Source organism: Cricetulus griseus, chromosome 3 (genome assembly GCF_003668045.3).
Source record: "Cricetulus griseus strain 17A/GY chromosome 3, alternate assembly CriGri-PICRH-1.0, whole genome shotgun sequence".
NCBI lineage: Eukaryota > Metazoa > Chordata > Mammalia > Rodentia > Cricetidae > Cricetulus > Cricetulus griseus.
The window spans coordinates 146,538,024-146,565,494 of record NC_048596.1 but is presented as its reverse complement, the minus strand read 5'-3'; the positions used below and the strand labels follow the sequence as shown (position 1 = coordinate 146,565,494).

At 46.4% G+C, this 27,471-nt stretch overlaps 1 protein-coding gene across 11 annotated transcripts in view; it reads right to left on the bottom strand.

Moving 5' to 3' along the window:
• The window catches only part of Nav2 (neuron navigator 2), a 356,301-nt gene that overhangs the window by 62,637 nt on the left and 266,193 nt on the right, over nt 1-27,471 (bottom strand). For 10 of the 11 annotated variants that reach the window (XM_027410497.2, XM_027410500.2, XM_035442487.1 and 7 more), the window contains exons 12-13: nt 9,543-9,681; nt 607-898 (exon numbers count right to left, since the gene is read on the bottom strand). In XM_027410497.2, the coding sequence (XP_027266298.1) occupies nt 607-898; nt 9,543-9,681 (431 nt within the window). The remainder of the gene's footprint in view (nt 1-606; nt 899-9,542; nt 9,682-27,471) is intronic. The other variant, XM_035442486.1, reaches the window with a different exon arrangement.

The following is a 27,471-nucleotide window of genomic DNA, read 5'->3' as shown; positions in this document are numbered from 1 at the left end:
TTGCCAGACGGTGGTGGTGCACACCTTGAATCCCAGCACTCAGGAGGTAGAGGTAGGCAGATCTCTGTGAGTTCCAGACCAGCCTGGTCTACAAGAGCTAGTTCCAGGACAGCCTCCAAAGCCACAGAAAAACCCTGTCTGGAAAAACCAAAAAAAAAAAAAAAAAGAAAGAAAGATGAAGCTGGGCATATTGCTGCACACCTTTAATGCCAGCACTTGGGAGGGAAAGGAAGGAGGCCCTTTGTGAGTTAGAAGCCAGCCTCAGCTACAGAGTGAGTTCCAGGACAGCCAGAGCTGGACAGTAGGACCCTGTTTCAAAAACCAAACAAAAATAATAGATAAATAAATGGATAGACAGACAGAACAAGAAAAAATGAGGGAAAAAAAGCAGATGACAGTCCTGAGGGACATAACCTGAGGTTATCCTCTGGTGTCCTTATGTATATTCATAGATGTACTGGCATACACACATTTTTTGTGTGTATATATGCCCACAACCATTCACACACACCATAAAGATGGATGTGAGCAAAACAGCAACCCAAAGAAGTCCCTTGTAATGTAATGCCCCCACTAAAATCATCATGATTTTGGCCTCTCACTCACCAGATCCTGGTGTCTTCAGTGTGCCCGTCGGAGCTGATGGCTTTGTCCTGGGCATGGTGATGCCCACTTCTGCTGTCATGCCTCGCCGCCATGAGCCTGTCTGTGAGATGACGGGATTCTTCTTGCCTGACACACTTTTGTCCGACTCATCTGACATGTCTGAAGGGTTCCGCCTCCACTTGGAGCCCGGCTCCATCTTTACACCGCTGTCTGAGCCGCCATCTGATTTCTTGATGTCATCACCAGACCACAGGGAATTCCTCTCCACCTGTGAATGCTTCTCAGCGTCAGTCTGTGAACAGACACTTACTGAATTAGAGCTCACCCATGCAGGCCATGCCAATTCAGGGACTGCTTAAGGACGTTCAAAACCTCAGACATCTGCTTACTTTGTGAGAAAGTCACAGCATCTTCCACTTTTTTTTTTCAAGGAACAACTCATAGAGAAGGGAAAGAGAGTAAAGGGGCTGGGGCAGAGCAAGCTAAGGGCCCCAGGAGGAGAGCATGCAGAGTAGAGGGGAGCTGACTGGAAAGGTCACCAACTCTGCCACTTGCAGACAGCCACCTCCAGCCCTGACTCTGAAACTCCACCAGCACCAGCCTATCCCCTTTCCTTTTGTTCCTCTAGCAGGGAGATCTTTGCCTCTAGTTCAGGAAACTGCCAGGGAGTGGGCAAGCATGTGAACTCCACTGGCCTCATGTGTGAAGCATTCAACTGGCAATAGCAACGCTGTCCACTCCCGCCCAGCTTTGTTTCTGAGCTTTTGCTCCCCACGACGCGGCGGTCCTCAGACAAGTAAGATAATTAGACAACTTTCTTTGGAAGAGCCTGACCTGCTGGCCATGAAGTCTGGGAAGAGATAGGAGTGTGCCATTAATGAACTCAGGGCTGAAGGACACAAAGGGAGCTGGAATGCTTGGTTGGGGCCTCTGGGGCTTGAGGCGGGGGTAGGGGGTGGTATTGGAAGGGAGAGGTTTTCTATGACTAGGAAAGGGGAAGTCAGCAAGGCTTTGAGGCTGACTACTTTGAGAAACAAGCCCCCTCTATGAGCTGCCTAGAAGGGGCCATGCAGGTAAGATGGGAAATGAATGTGAACTGGGCAAGACCTGGCCTGAGGCATGCTACAAAATAGAAGGTCAAATGCCTTCCTATAGAGGGCTGACAGGACGATCAGTATAGACCAGAAACCCCTGTTCAACCTCCTCTCTCTCCACTAGCCCCCTGCTCCCCTGTGACTGCCACCCACCCACTACAGCCTCACACACATGCTTTCATTTGTTAGGTCCTTCCTAAAACACACACGAGCCTCAGCCACATACCAAGTATCAGAGATAGGTCATGGGAAGGGATAACTAAAACATATTCAGCCATGTGAAGGGCAGAGGGGAGATCCCATATCTGTGTGCAGAGCAGAAGCTCAACCAAGGTTTGGGAACAAACAAATATATAGCTACTACACACTTCAGGCCATGACATAACTGACAAAACAATCCAGGCACAAGTTGGTTAAAGCCAATCAGAGGGCATGCATGCGGTATTACCATCATCTTAATTTGAAAGATGCGCACAAACTCAAAGACCTCAGCCCAGTTTCCTTCTTCTAGATCCTGGCACTCACTGAACGAAAATGAACTTAATACACGCTGTTTACCAGATGTCAAGTAGTATATTAGAACCTCCAAGATTAGCTCCTATTCCTCGTGGAATTTACGGCTCTCTAAAGAAGCAGTGATGGAGTATATAGACATAAATAGATGTACAACTGTGAGATGTAATGACCACCATAGGGAAAAGGGAAGTAGTCTGGGAGAGATACAGACATTGACCTAGTTTAGATTACAACAGTGATATGGGAAGTGGTGGCCAGGTAGAAACTTCTAGAAGGACCCTAAAGAATGAGACAAAAATTAGTATGTGGAGTGTCTATAAAGGACCATGCCAGTAACCAGAAGCTGCATGTGCAAAGGCCTTAGGCAGGAAGAAATTAATAACAAATATTTATCAGGTGCTCCCGTGAGTCAGGGAAGCCATCTGTTCTGGGAATACTTCAAAGAATACTCAAGCCTCTGTCTCATGGAACTTACATTTGAGCACATCTTGACACGCATGGGTATGTTCTAAGACATCCTGAGGCTGTAGCACCATTTATGTACTTGACCACTATATCGTTTGTTTTTCAATGTCTGTAGACCTCTTCTCCACAATCACATCGTAATGCAGTTAATAACAGTGACACTAAAACCTAAGGCTTACTATATACGACAGTGCTCCAGGCACAAGATAACATGCTTTAAAAAATTATGTACACCAGGGGCCTGTGAGATGGTTGAAAAGGTAAAGGTAGTGATGGCCTGAGTTAACTCCTGGAACCCACATAAAGGTGAAAGACGATGACTCCACAAAGTTGTCCCTCGAGACCCATGCATTTGTCATGGTTTATGCACATACAGAGGGAATAATGATATTTTGGATTTTTTTGTTTTTTTGAGGCATAAATCTCACTATGTAGCCCTGATTAGCTTCTCCATGAGTAACAGGCTGGCCTCAAATGCAAAGAGATCCACCTGCCTCTGTCTCCCAAGTGTGAAAACTATAAGCATGTACCACCATGTCTGGCTACAATAAAAATATATTTTCCAATTATTTAGAAAATACATGCATCAGGACTTGGGGTATCACTCAGCCAACTGAGTGCTTGCCTAGCATGCATGATGCCTGGGTTCCCCAATCTCTAACATCACAGAAACACAGCATGATGGCATGCTGTAATCTCAGCATTCTGGACATGGGGACAGAAGGATAAGAAATTCTAAGTCATCCTTGATGAGGAAGCTTGAGGCCAGCCTGGGTTCCATGAGACCCTGGTGACAAAGACAGACAGACAAACAGACAGACACCACACACACACACACACACACACACACACACACACACACACATGAGGGGGGGGAGAATAAAATTCAATTTATTTCTTAGCAAAACCCCATGAGGAAATAACAGAATACTGAGGTACTGCGCATTGTGGGGATGCTACTTGTCCAATTGCCAAGCTCATAATTTAACCACTATAGTACAGTGCAGTCCTGGACTATAATCCCAAAGAGATGTAACCTTTCTGCATGCTTCAGGATACCTACTAAAAACACCCACCCCTAGTGGATTCTCCTTCTACAAGCAGTCTGGTTATCTCAAGCCCGGGTCTAGAGCAGCCTTAGTCTTGCCGTAAGGCCAGAGCCCCTAGTTTCATCAATAACAGAGAGTGTACATGTCCCCAGCCCAGGACCATAGTTTGGCCACTCTTCTCTGGTAGAACAGCCCTCCAACTATCACCCCCCCCAACTTGGTACAGGGTAAAAGAACTCTTCCAACCTCCTTCTGCATAGCTGGGTGTTTGTCTGGGACATCTTGACAGTTTTGCAGTCACACATCCTTAGCAAATCCTTCTGGAGCCATGTGTAACCATCGGTGTGGTATCTCTTGGAAGTTAAAATGGAAGAAGAGTCTGCTTCTCTGTTCCCAGAGTTTGTAATAGGAGGGCCAGCAGATCAGCACACTGGTGGTCCTACCTTCTTTTGAAGCTTTTGAATGTCTCCCTGGTCATCAACAGGCAAGTAGGAAGAAGGCAGATAAAAGCTAGGAGGGACCTCAGAGTGGAGGGCAAGGTTCCCAGAGAGGGGAGTTTGGCCCAAAAGGGGAAGAGCACTGGTTTTAGAGCCCAGTGGGCTTGAGTTCCAGCACTGGCTGCTGTCACTCACTCACCTTGGGTTCCTTCCCATTTCTAAGACAGTTACACAAGGTATCGAACAGATGGGATTGAACAGAGCCCTAAACAGAGAGCTAGTGGTGAACTTAGGAGCTAAGCATGGAAGAATTTCATAAACAGAGAGAGGCTCTCCTCACCAAACTTTTCAGCTCTGAGAATCCCAGTGCCCTGCTGTGTCTTTGGCATTTACCTCATCTGGATCTTGCAGACCTAAAACAGGGTTTTAGCTGCCTGAGCATCTAGATACTGAATCCCCTGCAGTCCTAGATGCTGGGGGGGGGGAGCTTTAAGTTGGAGCCTCCAAACACAGAGAATCACAGCAACATCACAGGCCACTTGTGTCCCCAGACACTATGACCCTCAGACACTTTCAGCCCATCCTCTGAGATTGAGTTGTCATTCATGTTGTACACACCTCCCATGAAAGCATAGGTTTAAAGAGAAGTAACTAACCCAAAGTCAGAGGCAGTGGCTCCCAGGGAGGTAGGCAGATGGCAGTCTGACTATCTGCAGCTAAGTTGAGCCTGCCGTCCTGATAGCCTGATGTCCAGGGGATACTAGGACACACAGAACAGCAACACTGACCACATCAGCCATAATTTTGTTGCCTTTGGAGGTTAAAAAATAAATAAACTGACAAAGAATTGTATTTTTTAACCCACTGTTTAAAAGCAACAACAAAAACACAAACTTTAGGCATTAAAAATGAAAGAAAGTTTTGGCAGCGGCAGCTCACTACCCCCCAACACCTGGATTAGTGCCTTCCACAAACTGTGGAAGACTTTGCATGGCCAAGGCCTGAATGTATAGATGAATGCATGCAGGCATGGGTGTTTGTTAAAACACTATGTGCCAGCACAGTTCCAGGAGAACAAGATGCTTCATGCTGCCCTTTGAATTGTTATCATAGATGCAAGAGGGAGACAGAGAAAGGCAGGCAAGGTTCAGAGAGAAAAGAGGGGCCTCTGAGCAGCTCACCAGCTCAGGCTCTGGGAGAAGCATGTTCAGCTTGGCATGCTGCTGACATACTCCAGGACATAGGTCTGGTGGCCTTTATTTTGTGAATGAGAAGGCACTGACTCTAGGAGTCAATCTGACCAGACCATCCCAGGACGCATCACACGGTGAAAAACTCCACCCCAGAGCACTTGACTTCAATGTCACCCTCCTCTCTGATGCCACAGTTGGCACTTGAACTCACCAGCTGTCCTAGAGGTAGTCATACAGAGGGGCTCAGGTCTCACTCAAAGGACTTTGTCTCTCACACTGAGCCATGAGCACAGGGGCTCCAGTGCCCACAAACAAGCCGTGAAGGCTTTGTGGGGCACCTTCAGTGTTCCTCAGTGTCTCAGAAGAAACAGCTCCCTCAGGGAAGTTTCACTCCCAGTGAAGGATTGATCGCACTTTCTGTCTGCCTTTTCCTCTTTCTTTCCATCAGCACACACAGTAGCTCCTTGGGCTTTTGAGAAAAGAAATTCCCTTCACCTCAGATGTGAGGCAGGCACGCTGTGTTTCTTGTGGGAACACCAAGCCCTCTCTTGCCTCATGTGTCCTGCCTGGTGGGCTGTGCAGCCCACTCGCCCAGGGTAAAGCATTGTGTGACAAGACCCCCGATGAGCGTACCAAGGAGTGGGAGGGTGCAGGCACATCTTCCAGGCTCGATCCACTCAAAGAGGGGTAATGGCCCTTAGCATTCCTGACAGCCTGTGGGGGAGGAGGCACAAGGCTGCCAGAATGTGAAGTCAAATATTTTGAGATGCTCCCTGGACAGGAACAAAGGGAATGTCATGAAAAGTCCATTTAAAAGCACCATGACAATAGGCATGTTGGTAGCCAGTGCTGCAGCCAGCATTTCTGCTACACAGACCTATTTTTGCTCTCATTTTAATATTTTACATTTTCGTAGATTTTTAAGAGAGCAAATAACACACTCAATGAATAGTAAGCCCTCATATCCCTTAAAATTACTTTTGATCTTGACTAAGACATCTGTGTAGTAGCTTTGAAAGGCACCCTGTGACATCTGCAGGAAGAAAGCAAAGTGCTGGTCAAAGAGGCAAGGCCTTTGCATCCACCAAGTTCAAATGTATGTGTGAGAAAGCCATCTTATTTGGATCAATAGGGTCTGCAAACCAACTTCTGCCTGTGGGTAGAAGGCAGATGGAAGGGATTCCAATTGGGTGTCCCAGATCCCCCTGAACATCCCACATCACCTGCAGGGGTACCATAAGGATTTCCTGATGTCTCTGTGCCTCCTATGCACTGCCTACCCCAAGTGGTCAATCTCCTTGACTCCTCCCCTCTGTATCTAAGGGCAGACTAGAAGCTTGGTGGCTGTTGTTATCTTGAATACAGAGTGACCACCAAGAAAATAATAGTAATATTTAATACCCAGCAGGGACCTAGGCTGGCTGAGTGCTGCTAACTGTGTCTGATCATCCATTGGTGATCATTCTCAGGGAGTATGGCTTAGAGTTTGTTTTCAAACTATAACTATTTATTTAGGTATAATGCACATGTTAGGAGTGTGTGTGTACTTTTGAGACAACATTGTATCATATATCACATAGCCCAGGCTGACCCGAAACTCACTATCTCACTATATAGCCAAGGTTGATGTTGCTAATCCTCCGGCCTCCATCTCCTAAGTGCTGAGATTACAAACATGTCTCCACACCCTATTTATGTGGTGCTGGAAATCCAGGTCAGGGCTTTGTGTGGGTCAGAAAGTAGTCTGTGTATCCTGTAGATGAAATATTACTTTATTTAAAGTTTTATTTTTTAGTGTGTGTGTGTGTCTGTCTGTCTGTATACAAGTGCTAGAGTCCACAAAAAGGTGTGGAATCCTCTGCAGTTAGAGTTACAGGCAGCATGAGCCACCCGCCATGGTGCTAGGAACTGAACTCGGGTCCTCTTCAAGGGCCACACATGCTTTTAGCAACTGAGCTATCTCTCTAGTCTGTATAAGTGTGATGTTCTTACAATAAAGGACAGAATCTCAAGTGCCCAGCCTGAAAAATTCCAGAAAATCAGCATACTCACACAAGTACCACTTGGGTCAGAATACAGAGTATTTACCCCCCAAATCTTGTGCCCCTTCTTGTTGTCTAGGTAACAACAGCAACAACAACAACAACAACAACAACACACAAACACACACACACACACACACACACACACACACACACACACACACACACGCGCGCGCGCGCGCGCGCGCGCAGACCTACTGCAATTTCTAGCTAAAATAAGAGTTCAAGAAGTAACAGGTGACCCCAAAAGTAATGCCTAAAACTTTTCACAGATATTCTGCAGCTACATTTCTGTAGGGTAGAATTAATCCCCACCCTGCCAACACAGCTTTTCTTTAGTCCTACCCTCCAAGAAGAGACTCCTTTGAAACAGAGACATGGCCCCTACCAGTACCAAGTAAAAAGCAACTGAGGAGGACGCTGTGGGAGGGTAGGAAGGGAGAGAGGGGGCAAGGACACACTGATGATTAGGGGGTGGTATTCCCAGTCTTTCTCAGTAGTTCACCCCAAACATCAGCCCCCAAATGGTTAACCCATGCCAGAATTGCCATAGCTTGTGCTGGAGAAGCCACTAAGATGATATCATACTTTGCCTGCAGTAAAATAGTATAACAGAGTGAAGTCCAGCCACTAAGGAGCACAGTGAGGGCCAAAAGAGTCCACTAAAAACTGAGCTGTATTTGGGATGTCAAATCCTAGAGCAATGCAATGGGCTGGTGGCTGCCGCTACATAATGCTCACAGGGGACCTGTATCAGGGAGTCTGCTCCTGCAGAGAAACAGCTTCTTGCCTTCAGGCACCAAGTACATGTTTTCATGTGCAACAATACAATTTAAAAAAATTAAAACCAGATGTGGTGGTACAAACATAGGATCTCAGTCCATTTGAGGCAGAGGCAGGAGGATTTTAGTACAACCTGGATCACATTGAAACTCTCTCAAAAACAAATAAACGAAACACAAACAACAGCCAGAACAAAAGGAAAAAGGGCCTAGGGCTATGGCTCACTGGATAGAGCAGTCTCTAACATTCTCACAGTTCAAGGTTCAGATCCCTGTGCTGCATAAGGCAAAGATCAAGTCACACCTGTTACCCAGCACTCGGGATGTAGAGTAGGGGATCAAGGGTCAGAAGAACCTGTCTCAAAAAAAAAAAAAAAAGAAAGAAAAGAAAAGAAGAACAAGAAGATAGAATGCTTTTTATAATAAGAGTCATTAGTGTAGACAAAGCAACACACAATAGCAAGGGATGTGATCCACAGGCAGACAGTTCCCAACCTCAGACAGGTATATACTGGCTTCCCAGTATAATATTCTTAACCTTTGTTCTACTCCCTGGAGAGCAGACCTGTGCTCACAGACAGCAGTGGCTCATGTGGCAAAGAGGAGAGACACTTGGGTCTAGGATCCACACCAGAGGAACCAACAGCCCCTTGCTTATTATCTTAAATTTTCAAAAAAGTGTGTGTATATATGCTTGTACATTCATGTAAGGAGCTTGGGTGTACGTGTGACCATGTGTGAACACACATGTGGAGGCCAGGACACCCTTGAGTGTCCATTCCTCAAGTGTTGCCTGCCATTTTTTTTTTTGAGACAGGATCTCTCATAACCCGGGAGCTTGCTATGTAGTCCACACTGGCTGGTCAGTGAGACCCAGGGATCCACCTGTCCTGCCTCTGTGGCACTGGGAATTCTGATGTCCACCACCACACACAGATTTTTTTTTTTTAAATGTGGTTTCTGGGTATTGAACTCAGATCTTCAGGCTTGCATTTTATTAACTAATCTCTCTCTCTCTCTCTCTCTCTCTCTCTCTCTCTCTCTCTCTCTCTCTCTCTCTCTCTCTCTGTGTGTGTGTGTGTGTGTGTGTGTGTGTGTGTGTGTGTGTGTTCCCTGCTTATTTATTTAAAATTAGACTGAAACTGAGGTCCAGGGAGGGGACAGGGTCTCCTCACACCAAAATAAGACTGCACGGCTGCTTTGCCCATCTGTACTGCCCACTACCTGGTCTCCTTTTCCTGCAGAGGAGACAGAGGCCAGATGTCAAAAACTGGGACTCCTTTCACTAGCCTGGGAATTCTGATCACCACAAGCCAGGGCTAGTAAGGACACTGGAGGAGACCTATCCCATATCTTACCTGCACATCCAAGTTTCTTCGGGAGGAGGCAGGCGTGTTGGCATAGGAGCTGATGGATGAGCTGGTGTTGATGTCATCCGTGCTGAGGTTGTCTATGGTGTCACTGATGCCGCTGCTGACGGAGCTGCTGTCATCCCAGCTGGCAAGACAAAAACATCTTGAGCAAGAGATCCTCCCAACCCTCTAGAGCAGCCTGACAAGTCAGGGAGATAAGCTGTCTAGAAAAGGTCCAGCCTGTGACCTAGTGTCTCCCAGGGGGCTCCTGTTCAGTTACAAGGGAAACCTGAGTGGAGGGACTGGTCCCACTTCTCCAGAGTGGGTGGATTGGTGAGTTATAGACCTGGGTGATATCCCTTCCATCTTCCCCTTTACTCTAGGAGCATTGCTGAAGGTAATCACTCCTCCCCAGGGCCAGAGCCAGGGCAAGAGCCAGGGCAAGAGCCAGGGCAAAATTGGCAAGGGAGGAAGATTCAATGCTGTCTCTTGTAGGAGGAGGGGAAGCAGAGCAGGGGAGCTGCTGTGTGAGTTCCTGAACACCTCTCCAGAACAAATGTCTGAGGAAGAAAAGTGGAAAGTATCCCCAGAGGCCAGCCCATCCTATACCCCAGGGTATATACAGAGCATGACTCTTCCTTCCCAAGCTTCTGCTAAGGAGAGGTCAACCCCTTCCTGCTCTGGTATTGACCAGTCTCCTGACAACCGTTCCTCCATCCTTGGTTTCCAGTCACTGCCTCCCACCTCTCAACACCACCACCTTTGACCCAGCACCTGACCGTACGACTGCCCTTTGCAAAATACATCCGTCCTTGGGCAGCTCTGTGCAGCCGTCACCTTGGGCTCTGCCTGGGTCACTGCACTCTGGGCTTCCTCTCAACTCACCCTCCCATGGTGGCCTGAGTGATTCTGTATGTCACTGGGTCTAGTCAGTCCTTTTCTTAATGTCTTTAGCCACTACTCTTCCCCTCCCCCCTTCCCCCTGGTGTATCTGGTGTCCCTCTCCACTCCTATCTTGCAGCCCTGTCTTCACTGTGCACTTGGCTCTGACCACATGGACCTCCGTCCTTTCTAAGCCAGGACTGTTTTCCTTCACAGGGGTTTCATTGACTGTCTCTGCCTCTTTATCATTTAGGTCTCAGTGGTCGTGTCACCTCTTCAGAAAGGCTATTCCATTACCTATCAAGCCATCATGTTCTATTACCCCAATATGATATATTTTTCTTATTTGGGGGATGGCAGGTATACAGCAAGTGCTCAATAACTACTTGCTGAATTGAAAACATGGGTGAATTCCATAAAGTAAGCTGCCAACGCCAGTGTAACATTGTTCTAGTTGAGCTGGTGATAGTGCTATTATTGCTGTTGTTCAGCCAGAGAAACTGAGGCTGAGAAAGGTGGGGTGCCATGTACAAGGTCAGCTAGACAGACATCAGTGAGCAGGATCTAGTCATTCTGACTCCAGTGTCACTCTTCACTGTGACAACAGACAGCTTCTTCATGACACCCTCTACACACAGCAAATGTGACATGGTCCACTATGCCAGGAGGTCAAGAACCTGGCTCAAGGGCAGACAAGGCAGAAGGATAGGACTCAGGCAATGGCTTAATCAGATTACTGCTGCATGTGGCCTTCCATGGTGACTATGGCTGAAAACCTTGAAGAAGGGTGTCAGGAAGCCTTCAAAGTATTGGGTGGCTGAAATTTTAAAAAGCCTTTCCTACACACACACACACACACACACACACACACACACACACACACACACACACCTAAGTTCATTCCGCCATGAAGTTGGTGTGTAAAGTAGAGGGAGTGGAGCAATAAGAGCAAGGGCTCCATGGGTACTATGGGTGTGAGGGATGGATGGTTCTTTGGCATGGCTGGTGTACCAGTCAGACCTAGAGGCAGAATACCCAGGGCAACGTGAGGACCAAGCTCTCTGTTCCTGCCCAAAGGTAGTTTGCATAGGCTTGTTATTTGGTAAACATGCTTGCTAACCAGCTATCACAGAACTGTAATTTGTAAGTGACTCCAGACATGTAGCTGAGAGTCAGACGCGAAGAATGTGGAACACGAGACGTCAACTAAGCAGGAAGGGCATCAGTGAGGCAGTCAAACAGTTAGAAAGTTGGTACGGGGAAACCTGGACAGGGAGGCAGAGCCAATGAACTCAAATCAGGCAGTCAATACTGAAACAAGTTATGAGAGGTGATTAAGGCTAGGACTTGAAAGAATTCCAGAAGTTTTGGTGGGTGGTGGTGGCACATGCTTCTAATCCCAGAGACAGGCAGATCTCCGGAGTTTGAGGCCAGCCTGTTCTACAGATTGAGTTCCAGGACAGCCAGGGCTATACAGAAAACCTGTCTGGAAAAAAAAAAAAAAAAAAAAAAAACAAACAAACAAACAAAAAAAGTTGTATATTTATTGCAGTATGGGGAGATGGAATTTGAGCAAAACACCCTGGGGGTCAATGACACACAGGGATCCCTTCCACTTGGTGGTAGACTGGCCATTCTTAAGTGGGATTTGACCACACCTGGGTTCTAGCCTCAAATTGGACAAAGGAAAATTGTCCAATATTAAGAGCCCACCATAGATTACAAGAGTTGGGAGAATGTGATTTTAAAAGCTTCGAAAGAACAGTAAGCCACAGTGTGAATCATGAAGTTTAGAAAGCCTGTGAGCACTGGTCTAATCTCTAATAATTTCTACACTTGAGAGAACACACAGCATGTTTGAGTGCATTACAAAACAGCCTTGTGATGCACAGCGTTAAGAAATTTATTTATAGCTGGCTAGTGGTGGTGCACACCTTCAATCCCAACATTTGGGAGGCAGAGACAGGAGGGTCTCTGTGAGTTCAAGGCCGGCCTGGTCTACAGAGCAAGTTCCAGAACAGCCAGAGGTATATAGAGAAACACTATCTTGAAAAACACACACACACACAAAAAGAACAAAAAAAAGAAAAGAAATTTATTTATTCCAGGCTGGTGGCGCACACCTTTTATTCCAGCACTTGGGAGGGAGGCAGAGCCATGTGGATCTCTAGTTTTACACAGCAAGTTCTAAGACAGCCAGGATCATACAGAGAAACCCTGTCTGGAAAAATCAACATATATATTTGCTTATTTATTTATCTGATGTGTATCAGTGTTTTGCCTGCATGTATGTCTACTTACCATTTGTGTGTCTGGGGACCACTAAGGGCAGAATACAGCATTGGATCTCCTTGGAACTGGAATTACAGACAGTTGTGATCCACCACGTGGATGTTGGAGATCAAACCCAGGGTTCTCTGGAAAATTTCTCAAGTCCCAGTTTCATAGTTTTAAATGATGTGAGATTAAGATCAAAGATTTAAAAACTAGAGTAAGACTACAAAAAGAATGGAGGTGCTGGAGAGATGGTCCAGCAGTCAAGAACACTGGCTGCTCTTGCAGAGGATCAGAGTTCAGTTCCCAGCACCCACATGTTAGCTCACAACTGTCTATAAGGAAAGATCTGGGGATCTGTCCTCCCATGGCACACATGGTGTACTTACATACATGCAGGTACCCATATATGTAAAGTAAAAACAATGAAAGAATCAAGATGTTGACAATATCTTACTTAACAATTGAAGTTAGCATAATCTATTTGCTATTAGGTTTTAAAGGCTTAGAAAGACTTCCAGGTTTTAAAGGCTTAGAAAGACTTCCATTTTTCCAGTGCTATCAACCTTGCTAGAAGTTTGAGTTGCTTATAGTAACCAGGCAGATTCAAGTTATAAACACTTTAAAATGTCCAAGCAGATTTAATAATTCAAGTTTGCAAATAGACTGTGTAGGTAAATTTGACTAGCCAAGTCTAAATTAACAAAGTATCAATCAGCAAGTAGAAATTATATTTTTGTAAAAAGGTTTTTTAAATTTAATTTTGTCTTATGTGCATTAAGTCTTTAGCATGGTGTCTGATACCCAGAGAGGCCAGAAAAGAATGTCAAACCCTCTGGAACCAGAGTTACAGGTAGCTGTGAGTCACTATGCCAGTGCTGAGAACACAAACCCAGATCCTCTGCAATAGTAGCCAGAGCTCATAACCACTGAGCCATAACTCTGACCCTGAAATAATCTGAATTTACATATTTGATTTAGATCTTGTAAGGAAATCCAGTTTAAGCACCAAAACTTTAGTTTATTGAATATTTAAAATAGCTCGCACAAAGCCTGGAGTTTGATTCCCAGTGTTGTGTAAACAGGGCCTGGTGCCACATACCTATAATTCTAGCACTCAGGAGATGAAGGCAGGAGGATCAGAAGCTCAAGATTTGGTCTACAAAGTGAGTTCTGGGACAGCAAGAGATGTTAGAGAAACCCTGTCCCAAAAAACAAACAACAAATAAACAAAAAGGACTTTCAAGCCTACTCCACAGAAACAAAATTCAAGGAAATCCTGGAATATACAAGACCCTGTAAGTTTTGTTGTTTGTTTTTGGGGGTTGGTTTTTTGTTTGTTTGTTTTTTAAAGAAAATTTTGTTTTCAAATGAAAGATTTTTATAGGAATGTTTTTTTTGTTCTTTTTTCTTTCTTTGTTTGTGTGTGGTTTTTCGAGACAGGGTTTCTCTGTAGCTTTGGAGCCTGTCCTGGAACTCTGTAGACCAGGATGGTCTCAAACTCACAGAGATCTGCCTGCCTCTGCCTCCCGAGTGCTGGGATTAAAGGCGTGCACCACCAACCGCCCAGCTCAGGAATGTATATGTAAACATACAAACCCTAGAGAGCTCCCCTTGGCTCTTCAGTGGCTTCTCCAGGTTGCCCTTTGCTCTGCATTTTAAGGCTTTCAAAGCAGCATTTTCAAAGCCTCTTCCAGCTGCTTCCCAGGGGTGGGATTTCTACAACCTGGCCTGCTCCTGGCTCCCCCCCCCCTTTTCTTTTCTACCTTGCTCTTCCCTTTTCCCATTCCATGCAGTAGTGAGTTGCCTGACCAGGGAACTGAACTACTCAGGTAGGCTGTAAGGGCAGCAAGTGCTTTTAAGGGCTAAGCCATCTTTCCAGCTCCTCCCCTTAATTCTTTTTTTAAATTACACATATTATTATTATATTGTGTGTGTGCTCTCGTGCCTCTGGGTGTGTATAGGTGCCACAGTCCACATGTGGAGGTCAGAGCATAACTTGGAGGAGTCAGTGCTCTTTTTCTACCATATGGATCCTGAGAAGTGAACTTAGGTAGCAGGCTTGGTTGGCATCATCACTGCCTTCTGAGTCATCTGGGCAGCTCTGTCTCTTTTTACATCTCAATACAGATCACAGATCTGTCTGACCAATTCTTTGGCTCCCATAGATACACGGGAACAGTCAAGAGGGAAGCTCCCCTTCCCAGCCATGTACAATCAAGCACCTTCTTCTCAATGAACCACCCAACACCTCAGGTTACAAGTGGTCAGCTCTAAAGACAACCATCTACTTTTGGCCAGCTAGTGGGTGGGATTCCTTAAAACAGACAAATACATCTATTTTTTTTTAAATTCAGAGTCACAGCTCAGGCTGGCCTAGAACTTGCCAAAAAGCTGAGGAGGACCCTGAACTCCTGATTCTCTCTGCCTCCCAAGTGCTGGGATTACCAGCATGTACTGCTATGCCCAGGCTGCCAAACACATTTTTTTCTTTTTTTATTAATTTATTTAACTTTATTTTTTATATGCATTGGTGTGAAGGGTGTCCGATCCCCTGGAACTGGAGTTACAGATAGTTGTGAGCTACCATGTGGGTGGTGGGAATTGAACCCGGGTCCTCTGGAAGAGCAGCTAGTGTTCTTAACTGCTGAGCCATCTCTCCAGCCCCATATTTTCTTTAAGAACTTTAGACTGAACATTTTTGAACCCTAAGCCAGTGTCCTTCATTTATTCATCCACTAGTCAGCCAGCCTGTCCAACTGCCAGGCACTGTGTAAAGTATTGAGCTGTCAGATCACCCATGATTCAGAGAGTTCCCTGACTGGCTGTCTACCCTGCTTGGGATCAGTGAGAACAACCAGGGATATAAATTTAATGCAAATTAGAAATGGCAGAGGGCAGACAGGGCACTGGTTCCAAATGGCTCTAGTCTCCAACAGCTACCAGCCAAGTTGCAGCAGAGCAGAGACTAGCCCTGTTCCAAGCCCAGGGCCATGGGCTCTTTGCTTTCTACTCTCTTGTACCACCATGCATAGGGTAGAGACCAAGCCTCTTCCTGCTTCCCCAGGCCCATGTCCTCTGAGAGTTGAGATGAGGTCTGTCTTCTGTATAAGCCAGGAACTGGAACCCCAGAAGGTTCCTTTCAGACAAATTTGCAGGAGGCTCAGCTCAGAGGAAAGCTGGAACAAGACAAATGAGTAGTATTTTGTTGTCCCCACTGGGGCCTCCTTGCCCACTCAGTAACACTGCCAGTCAGGCCACTCTTCTCCAGCCTCTTCCTTGCTCACTTCACCACTCAGAATAGTTTGAGGTATTTTTGTTTGTTTTCCATGTATATGTGTGTGTGGTGTGCATGTGTGTTGTGGAGGCCAGAGCTTTATATCATGTTGAGAGTCTTCTTCAGTGACTGTGGACCTTCTATACTGAGGCAGTGTCTCTCATTTGAACTCAGAGCTAGATTAGTCAATTTGCTCTGGGGTTCCCTGCCTCTGCCCCATCCCCTGGGATTTACATGGGTGCTGAGAATCCAAACCCCTGCTCTCACACTTGATGAGAAAGCACTTTACCCACTGATTTATTTAAGCCTACAAGGAAATAGGTACAATGTTTTGCACATATGCCATGTCATGTAGCCCTGAGTGGTATTATCTTTTTTAATTAAAAAAATAATTTGTGTGTATGGGTATTTTGCCTGCAAGTGTGTCTGTGCACCACTTGTGTGTCTGATGCCCACTGTGTCTCCTGAAACTGTAATTACACATAGTTGTGAGCCTCCATGTGGGTGATGGGAACAGAACTCAGGTCCTCTGGAAGAGCAGCCAGTGTTCCTAACCAGGGAGCCACCTCTACAGCCCAATGACAGGTGTGTCTTTTTAACAGAGGTATGCTCTCTCATCCAGCATCCCCTGGTAAGCCTCATGAGGTCATGCACTCAAAGGCAGCAGACCCACTATAGAATCTTTACAGTCACTTTACATAGCATCTACATAAGACCACACTCTATCCACACAGACACAGGGCAGTGTCTGTCAGACACACCAGACATCCATTGGGCCAATGATATTTTTCACTCTCAGTTTCTGCAAATGCTTAGGGCCCAGAACTTCCCCAGAAGACGGGATTCAACCCCATTCCAGCTCACCAGGAAGAAATTGAACAAAGAGATGAGTTTCAAACCCTTCACCTGCCAATCAGCATCCTTACCACCAAACCTCTGCCTGACAAGCAGGGACATGGAGAGGAGACCTCAGGGCAGCCAGTACCCAGCAATTCTCTTAGACCCAAGATTCCTACAGTGCCCAGCTACTCCTCTGCCACCCGTGAAAGACGCTCAAGAAGAAAGGTCCCCAAACTTCATTATGAAATCCATGAACCCAGAGGTCCGGTTCCAGCAGCTGACGGCTCATTCTTTGAGCATACTTCCAGCAGCACAACAGGCTTACTTCTGGCTTTGCCCAAGAGTGTAGGGAATGATCACCCCAAGGGCAGGAGAAGGCAAGTTTGAGCTCGGGGTTGGGTGGTGGGGGAGCTGAAAGCAACAGAGTTAGCAAAGATCTTGAATCAATGTGGTAACTTCGCCTCTCACTCAAAATAGACTGACAAGGTTAGAAAGACAAGCGCTCAGATCTTTCCACCCAGATTTACATGTCCTGACTCTGGAATTGTTGAAAATCTATGGGGTGGGGGGGTGGGGGGTAGGGGGGGTGGAGTTAGAGAGGGAGGGAAGGAAAGAGGGAGAGAGGGAGGATTCATTAAGATTTTCAAATAGACTCCTTGAGAGATAATGCTGTTTATTCAAGGAAAAGATGTGCTAAATGACATTGTAAAAATAAATCGCATGGCACAGCCCCTAAGAGGCAGGATCCGCCCCCAACTTAAGTGTCCTCGAAATCACCCTGGACCATTCTGCCCTCTTACTACATCTCTGCAGTTAACTAAACTCCCAGAGTCAACACCACGTGTACCACCACACCTTACTTGCTAGCCCTTTCAGTTCAGCTGAGGAGTCCCAGTAAAGCCCACTTTGCTGCCCCGCCCCCAACCTCTGCCTCAGCCAGACAGCTGCATTCAGTTGCAAAAAAAGCCCAGACTGGTGGAACTTGTTTTCTGGCTATTGTTCAAGACAATTGTTCCCTGAAACCCCAGGGCCTGATTGGAATGAGGTCCTTCAGTGTGGATGAGTGAGCAAGCGCAGCTCTAGGCTTACCAGAAAACGCCGGGAAAAGAAAGGGAAAGGTTGCTTTTCTGCTTTTCCAACCAAACAGGTAGGTTAACTATTTCCCCACCATCAGACTCGCTCACAGAATCTCCAAACCCTAAATGCTCCAGGGTCCCATTAAGGGAGCTTTAAGAGGTCTTTTCAGGACTCCAGCAGACCTTTCCTAAAAGACCAAGGACGATGATAGAAAACCCTTCAATAGATGATGTGGGAAGTCCTGTTGAGACCCCAACATACCATTTCCTCTAATTCTCATAGTTCTATGATCAAGACAATAGGTGGCATTAATGGCTTCTTAGGTACTGTGCCCGGCTATTTAACATTTTTTCTCCCAGGGTAATTACTCAGAGAAACAGGCATGGAGAAAATAGGCCAAAAGTGAGTGCTGTGGGAACCTGTGAAGGGGATTTAATGAGTGTCCACTACAGGAGTTGAGTGTGATTCGTGTATGTGTAAAGGGTGTGTGTGTGTGTGTGTGTGTGTGTGTGTGTGTGTGTGTGTTCATGACTGAGGGTTGTGTACAGACCACAGAGGCAACAGAGGTCAGAGGACACACTGGGCATAGCGTTCACTTTCCACCTTGTTTGGACAGGGTCTCTTCGGAGTTGTCCTGTGCCAGTGTCTACAGCAGGCTATCCTGGGAGTTTCTTCTGTCTCTATCTCCCATCTCACCACAGTCCTAGGAGCCATGAGATCTCAGACTTACATACTCCATGCATCCAGTTTGATATGGGTCTGTGAATTCAAACTCAGATCATCACACTTGTGTTGAAAGGGCTTTAGTAGCTTTAGCCATTGGGCAATCTCCCCAGCCCTCACTTCACGGACTGTAAGACACAGCTAGTCAGTATAGTAGAAAGTCTTAGAAGTCCACACCACAAGACGACACAGCTACATGAGTTTAAAATAATAATAATAATAATAATAATAATAATAATAATAATAAGTGGGGTATGGATATAGCTCAGAAACAACATGAGAGCCTGGGATTCCCAACACTAGGAAAGAAAAATTAAAAGTGCCAAACAAAACGAACAAACATATAAGCAAAAAAATCCAGCACTACCACCAACAAAAGAAAACAGAAAAACACAAGTAAGCCACCTCTCTCTGGAGCTAGCATATGCTGTTTGCAGTTCTGGTACAAAAAGTTAGCCCACAAGTTTAATTTAAACTTTGCAAGGGCAGAGTCAACAAGTTTAGCCTGACCCAGTAGGGGCAAGGGTGCCACTACACTCATGAGGCAGGAGGCCTACCCAGCTCCGCAGAGAACAACCAAATAGGTCTCTGCTGGAATCCAGATGCCAATTACCATGTTAGAGTACCCTCATTTCTGGGAGACTTAGATCTCCTGCCTGGTATTGTGCTAATGACACCCGGTTAGGTTCCCACAAAACTCTTGTGGGAACAAAGGGTTTGATGGGTATGCACCAGGCATATCAGAGAGCAGCAGCCCAGGGCAGCAGCAGCCCAGGATGTAAGGAACCTGCAAGGTATGAGAGGGAGGTGCTATCCTAATTGTGAAATAGGCAATAAAGTCCTGTGTGTGTGTGTGTGTGTGTGTGTGTGTGTGTGTGTGTGTGTGTGTAGGGGGAGGCATATTGTTTCTTGTTATGATTCGAGAACAAGGTCCCAGAGGAGAAGTACTTCTATGGACGGTGCCAGGTGCAAGCCCAATCAGTTGGGAAGAAGAGAGGAAACAGAAGCCCCACCAAGAAGGCTTAGAGGGGATTTAGCAGAGATGAGAAGGCTCCAGACTTGGGTTTCAACCCACAGCACCTTTGTCCCATTTTGCTAACCAGTTCCTGGACAAGTAGGTGGTCCCTTTGAGGAAGCGTGAAATTCTCCCTCTGGTTTCAGGGACTCAGTATGGTTGGACACTCCAGGCTTTGGTCTGGATGCCTCAGACCCTCATTGTTATAACAGGCACCACAGTGTCTGCTGACCTCGGCTACACAAAGCCTTCTCTCCTCCCAGGCTCCACCATGCTCAGCTTGAGTCATTGCCAGTCGCTAGCCAGCTTGGGCCAAGGTTCTCAACAAACTCATCCTCATTTTCAATTTCCCAGAAGGTAAGTTTCCCCTAAGCATCCACAGAATCCAGCCATTGCAATTAAGGAAAGCAATGGTGAACACTTACTGCCTAGGGGAAGGAGTGGCAATAACAGGTCCCAAGCACCATCTCAGAATCTTACAGATGGCAGCCCATTGCCTTAGCAAATACAAATGACTGAGGTTCCCTTTTGGTAGATGTGGAAGGGGGAGCTCACAGAAGCCGAGTGAGCTGCTTCAGGTGGCCCAGCTTGATGGACTCACAACTCTGATTCCAGAGCTCTTGTAAACCATGTCCAGGGAAGAAGTTGATCCATCTACTTTGACAGAGGGGAGGGTTATGTAAGAAATCAGAATTTCCACCTGCTTTGCAAACCAAGGACACTGTAGCATCACAGTTCATTTGAGCTAAAGAAAATGAGGTGAAGAGACAAATCCCAGACAGGGCAACTATTTGATTACCTTCAGTCTAAGGAGGTGGGTGGGTATGTGGGGTACCAACATCCTCCTAAGCTCTCCTCACCCCAACCGCCCCTCAGTTTCCAATGCATTTAAGGGCTATAGAAAGCTGGACACACAAGACACACCTCCAGGGCAGCAGACAGAGAGGCAGAGATAGCAGGCTCCTTTCTGCTGTCAAGGGCTTTCCTTTAAAGTTCCGCCTTCTGGAGTAAAAGGCAAGATAAGGAACTAGGTCAAGAAACTATGCCAGGCATGGTGGGGCATGCCTTTAACCCCAGAACTCAAAAGGCAGAGGCAGGTGGATCTACATAGTGATTTCCAGGGCAGGCGGGGCTATGCAAAGTGAAGAGACCCTATCTGAGAAGGAAGGAAGGGTGGGAGGGGGGAAGGAAGGAAGGAAGGAAGGAAGGAAGGAAGGAAGGAAGGAAGGAAGGAAGGAAGGAAGGAAAAGAAACTAGCCCTCTGGTCTGTAGAGGTGGCTCAGTGATTAAAAGCACTTGTTGCTCTTGCAGAGGACCCTAGTTCAGTTCCCAGAACCCAGATGGTGGCTCACAGCCACCTGCAACTCCAGTTACAGCGGGGAGCCAATGCTCTCCAGGCAAGTATTCAGCACACATACATGCAGGCAAAACACTCATACACATAAAATCAATAAATGTAAGGAAAAAAAAAATCACCTACCATTCAAAATCAGCTTTACAATAGAAGAGAAGCGAGGCGGTAGCTAATTAGACAGCCCAGCCATACATGTATACACCTACTGCCAAAGCCTGGGGTGCCACTGACATTCTTCCCCCCCTAAGATTCATTCAGCTGCCTGGAAGGAGGCCCCGCAACCCATGGCCAGTTCCAAGGTCATCGGCCTTCCCAGATGTAACCAGTAGTTAAAATTCTAGCTTTCTGAGCTCTCTGCTGCCCTGGCTAAGCCAGAGCAGCTACACAGAACAGGCGCCTCCAGAGGTCAGAACTTCCAGCAGCTAGGTCCTACTGCAGAGCCTGGGTGTCTCCTAACCCAGGGCCCTCTCCTTCCTAGAAATAAGCAGGTTCTTAGTCAGCAGTGTGTCCTGCTGATCCCCGACCAGAGAAAACACCCTTTGTGCAGTCCTGTTCTGATTAGCTGTGTGATCTTAGCTGACTGACTTAACTTCTCTGTTCCCACTGACTCATTTCAAAACTGAGCGTGCTCTTACAGGTTTCACAAGGCAAAGTGAAGGAGAAGGCATCTGCTAGGTGCTTGGCACACAGTAGGTGGTGATGACCATTTTGTTCTCCCTGGTTAGACTTAAAACTGGAATACCCCTCTCTGAATAGATGTATATGTATAGATTTAGAGTGTAATGCTGAAGTTGTTCATGCTATCTCTCCTGGGACCTAATTTCCAGGATTTAAAAGGGGGGGCACTTGGTAATTTTTAGTATTAATAAACACAACCGCAGCCTCATCGGGCTCCCTTAGATTCTAAACAAAACCTTCATGCAAGTCACTTTAATCAAGCCACCAACAGCCCTTGTGTGGCCACTCCAGCTCCCTCCACTCTCCTTCCCCCAACCAACCAAAAAGACCTGGAATGAAGACTTGAGACAGCTGGGTGATCAACACCCAGTTTTTCAGGCTCGGGAGCCTAGTTTGATAAGACCACTGGAGCACACAGACCGGCAGAAATGTCTTTGTGTGTCAAATGCTTTTGGGGAATGTCCCAGCCACCTCTAAGCCTTCAAGGTTAAAGGGGAAGGAGATGGGGAGGCGGGATTTGTACACACACACACACACACACACACACACACACACACAGAGAGAGAGAGAGAGAGAGAGAGAGAGAGAGAGAGAGAGAGAGAGAAAGTGATTTTGGCAGCTGCCCCACTGCCTGCTCTGCCGGCTTCTCACCACTAACCAAGGAGCCACAAGGCATCTCACTCCCTCCACCCCTCCACCCCTCCACCTCTAGTCCCAGGAACTTTGAGAAATTGTCCTACCTTGTAAGGTTCTTAGGCCAGAGCATGGCACTACATTATGGTCCCTGGAGAATGGTGGACAAAGAAGCTGAGTGATTCTTATGGGATCACAGTCCCTGCAGCCGGCCGTCCCGCCCACGCCGGGCCAGGCAGTCACAGCACCCTGTGAATCTGCTACTGAGGGACTAGTGAGGAGAGTGTCCCCATTCCCCAGCCCTAGAGGGAAATCCGATCCGCCAACAAAATTAACCTTTAAAGTGCTGAGGGAGCGGAGGTCAGGGCTCAGTGCTGGTATCAAGTCAGCTGTGAGAAGTTTCAGCAAAGCAAATCTAACAGCAAACTCAGAAACCCTACCGTAAAGCACCGAATAGAGGGTCCTGTACTTGTCCCACATTCAGCTATCATAGATCTACTATACTAAAAACACGAAAGGTCTTTTCAGCAACATGTGCTTCTTTTAACTTTGTGAAACGCAGCAATCATAACAACTCTTTGCCCAGTCTGTGGACATGTGACTTGAAAGCATTTGAATAAAATGACAAGCTGAGAGACAGAGACAGAGACAGACAGACAGACAGACAGACAGACAGAGGGAGGTAGGTAGGTTACCTATCTGTATGGTTAACAAGGACACACATTTCTTTCTAGGGAAGCCAGTGTTACTGGGGTGCCGAGGGAAATATGCATTAATTCCTCTGAATGTTTTAAAAGAAAATGAATCTCAGTTTGCACATGGCTACATCGAGCTTTATGGTAGACGGTGAGAAAGGAAGATGGGACCAGAGAGGGCCTCAGTCTGGGATGGGAAGGAGTTGAACCCAGCTAATCTCTTATTAAAACCTGTAATCCAGCACTCAGAAGGCAATATAGAAACAAATGCCGGAAGAAGGAAACAACTGTCTCACCACTGGGAACCTAAGAACTAAGTTATGTTATGGCCATAGACTTTTATCTCCACAGAAAGGGTGAAGATGGCTCAAACCCCTACTTATTTTCTCCAAATCCTACAGTTTGGCTCACAGCAGCCTAGGAAGACTTTTCCTGAGCTAGGCTTACTCTCTAGCTGCCCGAGTGTGTATAGGGGGCAGGGGAGAGGAATGGGCTTGGGGTGGAGAGGAAAGGAAGCAAAATCCTGAGCATGCAGGGTCTCTGTGGGGGCAGCGTTTGCTCAGCAAACAGAAGCCTTCAGAAGGGGATGGAGACCCTTCTGGCCCCCACCCACCTGAGAGACAATAAAGGAGGGGGCGGGACTGGGAGTGTTTCCCACGTGAATAAAAAGGCAAAGGAGCCTAGGAGCTGAGATTGCAATCTTGAAGGAGCCTCAGCCAGGGAGGTTACTCATTCCTGTCTCAGCCCCCAGGGCCCTCCTCCACCTGAGGTATCAGCAGTGGGGAAATGGTAAGGCAGAGGTGGGGGTTGGGTGGAAAGTGTGGCTCATCCTGATCTCCTGAGGCTGAAGTCAGGGGAGACACAAGCTCTCCAGCTGACCAGGGTGCTTCATTGCTCAGATGACTTCTTTGCTGCACTAGAAATTACTAGTTTTTCTTTACAATATGTCTGATGGTCTGAATTGGTGTATGCAAGAAACATACACACAGGTAAATTCTGCAGTTGCTTGTTTTAAGCAATAGAACATGTTAAATGAACAAACAAAACAAAAACAAATCACTAACTAACCATAGAGGTAAACTAGGGGTGGCCTATGCGTTCATTTACTCCTCTACTCACCCAGTTAATGCATATTCACAGAGCTGGGCAACCTGCCTGGCAGGCCCTGCTCCAAGTGCACACGCAGCAGTTAACAGTTAGCAGTTAAAAAGCTCCCTTGGATGGAACTTACTTTTAGTGGAAACTATGAAGTTTCATCTATGAGCTACAAAGTAAATGACAACAGAGGTAAATTGGACAGTTGGTTAGCGACAATGACTATCGAAAAAACATAATGCAAAGGATAGGGTGTGCTACGGCTGGGATGCTTTACACAAGGTGTCTGAGTAAGCATCCACTATAGACCTGACAGCAGTATAGGAGGTAGCTGTGTAAATGCCCGAGTGCAAGAGCCTTCCAAGAAAAGAGCCAAGCTTCAAGGCAGGGTGCAATCTACACATGGAATCCAAGAGTACAGGGCTCAGCAGAGTGACCAGGGAACCAAAGGGAGCCTGGGAGAGGGTCAGGCCAGAGGGCCCAAGGTACAAGGAGGCGGAGCCTGCAAGGCACAGGAGGCAGCTTGACTTTACTGAGGAAGGACAGACACTCAGAGGGTTCTAATAAGTGTGGGTTCTCCTTTTGACAGTGTCATGTAACTCTTGTGTAACAGGAATAACTTGTGCCATGCACAAAGCAAATGTATTGTATGAGAACAAGTGCTGGGAGAGTTCTTCAGTTTTCTTTCTGTGGTCAGATATAAAAATTATCTCTTTAATATGAAAGACTGAATTCCTCAAAGCAGATGACAATCAGGTGTGACTAAGAAAAGACACAGACAGGAGCTGCAGAGATAGCTCAGTGGTTGAGAGCACTGGCTGCTCTATCAGAGGACTCCAGTTTGATTCCTGACACCCACATGGTGGTTCACAGCTGTTTACCCCAGTTTCAAGAGGTCCCATAACCTCTTGTGGCCTCCATAGATACAAGGCACACAAGTGGCTCATAGGCATACATGCAGGCAAAACATCAATACACAGAAAACAAAATAAATTCTTTTAAAATTAAAAAGACCTAGACAACAGGAGAGGGGAAACAACAACAACAAACACAAACAGAAACCAAAACAAAATAAAATACCAAAACAATACAGGTAAGCCATTCAATTCTGAGCCAGTGGGCCGGCCCATCCCTGCTTCTCAGCTGAGAAGTGTCATTTCTGACCCCGACTTAAAAATTGGCCAAATTTTAGCCAGGCGGTGGTGATGCACACTCCTTTAACCTCATCACTTGGAAGGCAGAGGTAGAAGCAGGTGGATCTCTGTTAGTTTTAGGACAGCCTGGTCTACAGAGTAAGTCCCAGGACAGCTAGAGCTACACAGAGAAAACCTGTCTTGAACAACCAAAACAAACAAATCAACAAAAACAAACAAAAAACCTGGCTAAATTCTAATGACCTTTTAGAACTCACAACAGTTCCACTCATAATAACCATGTTATCAATTATGTCAATGTTCCAAGGTTACTGTCACTTTTTAGAAGCAAAAGAAGCTGATTAAACTCTACCCAAATATCAGAATGTAGAAGACTTTATTCTGGGAATACAGTCACAAGACAGAAAATCAAGGAAATTCTCTCTCTCTCTCTCTCTCTCTCTCTCTCTCTCTCTCTCTCTTTCACACACACACACACACACACAGAGAGAGAGAGAGAGAGAGAGAGAGAGAGAGAGAGAGAGAGAGAGAGAGAGCAGACAGACAGACAGACAGACAGACAGATGCATGCAGGTCCCCACAGAGGACAAAAGGGGTCACCAGATCCCCTGAATCTGAATCTGGAGCTATAGATAATTGTGAGCAGCCTGATGTGGGTGCTGGAAACTGAACCCAGGTCTTCTGCAAAAGCAGTTAGTGCTCTTAACCCTTAGGTCATCTGTGCAGCCCTTGTTTCTAATGAGTACTGTATTCAAGCCATTGCAGGGAGGAAACCCAGCTTCTTCCCTAGTACAGTCAGGTCTTCTTTATTGCCCCACCTCCCATTGAGAAATATGCCACCTGTCTCTTCAAATACAATAGGATCTTCAAGCTGTGGAGTAGTAGTTCAGTCAGTAGAGTGCTCACTTAGCACACAAGCTCTGGGTTTGATGCTCAATGCCACATGCGTCTATAATGCCAGTGCATAGAGGGTCCAGGCGCTTTAAGCTATATAATGAGGGTGAGGTTAACCTGGGCTACATAAGACCTTATCTCAAAAGCGAAAAACAAAAACAAAAAACCAAAATCTGTGGCCCTGGCAAACAGAGGACCTAAATCTCTCTGTGGCCTCATGGAGCCTGTGAAGTGTTCCCAAAGCCTTTAGCTCCAAGATTCTTTACTTGGGCACTGACCCTGCTGAGAGCGGGAAGATACTTGGGCTATATCCTGCAGGAAATAACATGCTAACAAGACTTTTTCCTTTTTTTTAAGATTTATTTGATGGGAAGTGGTGGCACATGTCTTTAATCCCAGCACTCGGGAAGCAGATTTAGGAAGATCTCTGTGAGTTCGAAACCAGCCTAGTCTACAAGAGCTAGTTCCAGGGCAGCCTCCAAAGCCACAGAAAAACCGTCTCGAAAGCTCCCCCGACCCCCCAAAAGATTATTTATTATGTATAGTGTTCTGCCTGCAGGCCAGAAGAGGGCACCAGATTTCATTACAGATGGTTGTGAGCCACCATATGGTTGCTGGGAATTGAACTCAGGACCTCTGGAAGAGCAGCAGCCAGTGCTCTTAACTTCTAAGCCATCTCTCTAGCCATCTAACAAGACTTTTTTAGAGGGTTAGGGGAGCCTTTTGAGACAAGGTCTATTTTTTTTTTTTTTGCTATCTTTTTTTTTTTCTTTTTTGACAAGGTCTATTTATGTAGCCCTGATTGAAGGCAATTTGCTAGCTTCAAACGTGGCAATCCTCCTGCCTCTGCCTTCTCAGTGCTGGTGTTACAGGTGTGTGCCACCACCCACAATGACAAAGTTTTACGACTTGCCGGCCCCTGAAGCCTGGCTGGAAGCCCATGTCAGTGCAATTGCTTCTGGAACTATCAGCCATGGCCTCATTTCATGCTCTGCCTTTGGGTTCTTTATCTGGATCACCAGGTATCTAATCAATTGGGTCACTTTTATAGCTTGTTAGTAACAGAAAAAGAAGAGGGGGGGAGCGGTGAAAGAAAGGTGGAAAAGCCAGGAAGGATGAACAGAGAAGGGATAAAAGGGCCTGTGTGGGATATGTGACATTGCCTACTGTGGGAATATACTGGATGTAGCCTGAGGCAGCTAGTGGAAGGCAAAAGATATTCTAGCACTCATCAGCAAAGCCTTCAAAGGAAGCCAGGTGTGGTGGCTCATGCCTGTGATCTCAAGGCTTCAGGAGGCTGAAGGTAAAGGAGTGCTCCAAATTCAAGGCCAGCCTAGACTACAC